Raw genomic sequence first — 2,325 nt, forward strand, 5'->3', positions numbered from 1 at the left:
GCTGGGCGCGGAGGTGCCCGAGGCCCCGCGGGTGCCGAGCCCGGGTTCCCCGCGGGCAGCGGGGCCGGCGCGACCCCGCCGCTGCCTCGGTGTCCCGGCCGGGGCCGCTGCACGATTCCCCGGGGKCGCCTCGGCGTCTCGGGCAGGTTCCCACGCCGGCCCCGGGGGCGGCGGCGGCGGCCGGGCCGCTCCCGTGGCGCCCCCCGAGGGCAGAGCCGGGCCTGGCGGCTGGAGGGCGGGCACGGCTTGGGCTGGGCTGGAGCCTCCTGCTCCTTCCCGCAGCCGCTGATCTTCCCTCCTGGGAAAAGTCACGTTATTTTCAGCCGTGGGTTCTCCCCACCGTGACCGCTGGAGCTGAGGCGGCCGTGGGTGCCCCGGGGCTCAGGCGACAGGCCGCAGCGGGCACGGGACGTGCTGCGCGAGCGTGCGTGCACCCTCGTCGGGACCGTGGTTGGGCCGGTGGGTGCAGAGCAGCTGTGGGGCTCCCGAGTGCTCCCTGTTTTGCACCACCGTGCCTGGTGGGCTGAGCTGCTCGTGGCAGGGGGCAGGGGATTCTGGGGGGCTGGGAAAAGATTGCAAAATGGGATTTTCCTGGCACTGAGGTATGTAGCCAGTGTTGGGCTGGTTGGGTTCTCGGGTTGAGTTTGGCTTCAGGGCATGTGGCGTGTGGGGCAGGCAGGCCAGGAAAAGGGCCCAGCGTGTCCAATCTCCCACCTGAGTGGGAGTTTGGGGCAGGGGAGATTAATGATGAGATGATTAATCCTCGCAGGCAAGAAGTGGGTGCTTTTTCGGGAATGGGGCATCCCTCTCCTCTCGTTGACTTGCTGTCCCAGACGACTGTGATTTTGTTGAGGGAGCTGGGTCTGCTCCCTCTGGCCCGYGCCAGACCTGCAGAGCAAGCTGGCACTGGGACCTCTCATCCGTCTCCAGCCCACRCGTTGCATCCCTGGCAGGACACGGGTCCTCGGGGCTGCCGCCGCTCGCGGTGGGTCTCCAGGCRCTCGAGCGCCGAGCCCTGAGCTGGCAGGGTGAGGGGTGAGCTGGGCTGCTCAGGGTGGCCGGGCAGGTCGGGTGCGCGGGCGGCGCTGACGCCCCAAGGCCTCCCTCGGTGCGATTTAGGGCAGGATCCGGCCTGCCATCTGGAAACCTTTAGGAAATGGATGTCTTCTCCTGCCTCTCTCCGTTCGTCCCCTCTGGGCTCTGAAGTGCCCCCCGTGCAYGTATCCGCACGCTCCCCCGCTGCYGGAGCCCCCGGGGAGGCGCGTGCYGAGGCAGCGCCAGGATCCTTCCTTCGCCTCCGAGAGGAGGTACGTCCCTGCGGAGCCGCTGCGGGGAGGTGGCTCAGCCCTTTTAAAGCATTTATCCRAGCTCCAGCAGGGAAAGTCAGGAAAAAAAACAACCACTAGAGCGACGGCRGAGCAGCAGGAGCCTCGGCGGGGGCCATGTGAGCAGCCCAGCCGGGCTGCTGGCTCCGGGTCTGGCTCCGGGTGTCCCGGCTGTGGCTGGGCGCTTGTGCCCGCGGCCTCCCCGTCCCAGCGGGGTGAGTCAGGGCTTGGTGTCGAGCCCTGGCTCCGAGTCCTCCCCAGAACTGGGACTGGGAGCACTTGGCTCCTCAGCTGAGTCGCCGGCAGCACCTGTCCCTCTTAGCTGGTCACAGCCTCAAGATAAAAATCTTCATTTTTGCAAAAAAAATTGAAATTGCACATGGATGGAGGTCGAGAGTGGTGGCGTTGCCCTGCCTGRGGGTGTCCTTCTCCGATGCATGCATAGAGAGGGTGCCTGGGGGGCTCCTCCGGTCCCCCCATGTGTGCTCAGAGGGAGGAGCTGGGCCGAGGCCCCGAGGATCCCCRATGCCTGCCCAGCACCACGATGATGCTCCTACAGCTGGGGACCGGGCTCCAGATCCAGGTTTTGCAAACGGCTTGTCTCTGAGCTGAGCTGAACTGAAAGCCTGGATCCAAACGAACCAGAAATTTGGATCTGGACAAAAGGCGACTCTTGGCCCTTATTTTCATCCTAGGCAAGACAAAAATCCAGATCTGAACAAGGCGAGGAGCCTGGATTCGGCTCCAGAGCTGAAWGCCTGGCTTGGGCTCCTTCTGCCCATAAAATTGGTTTTCCTGAAATAGCCTGTTGAAGACCAAACGCAGGCAGGGACCGAATGACAGGTCAACAGGGGTGTGGAAACCCCACCACGCTCCTGGCTGCCTGCTTCAAGACGTTGGCAATGAGTAATAATAGTAATGTGCCGTGCCATCGCCCGGGAGAGCGCAGAGCCGGGGAGCTAAGAATAGCAGCCGGCCGCCGAGCCGCCGGCGGCGGGGA

The 2,325-nt window shown here is 65.1% G+C and overlaps 1 protein-coding gene across 1 annotated transcript in view; it reads left to right on the top strand.

Moving 5' to 3' along the window:
• The window catches only part of LOC146594874 (platelet-activating factor receptor-like), a 5,154-nt gene extending 3,025 nt beyond the window's left edge, over positions 1-2,129 (top strand). Inside the window, exon 2 of the mRNA XM_085306742.1 lies at positions 2,021-2,129. Within this exon, the coding sequence (XP_085162868.1) occupies positions 2,021-2,129 (109 nt within the window). The remainder of the gene's footprint in view (positions 1-2,020) is intronic.
• The last annotated feature ends 196 nt before the right edge of the window (positions 2,130-2,325 follow it).

The sequence above is a fragment of the Rhea americana genome, unplaced genomic scaffold, assembly GCF_003343005.1.
Source record: "Rhea americana isolate MKP2758 unplaced genomic scaffold, rheAme1 scaffold_246, whole genome shotgun sequence".
Lineage (NCBI taxonomy): Eukaryota > Metazoa > Chordata > Aves > Rheiformes > Rheidae > Rhea > Rhea americana.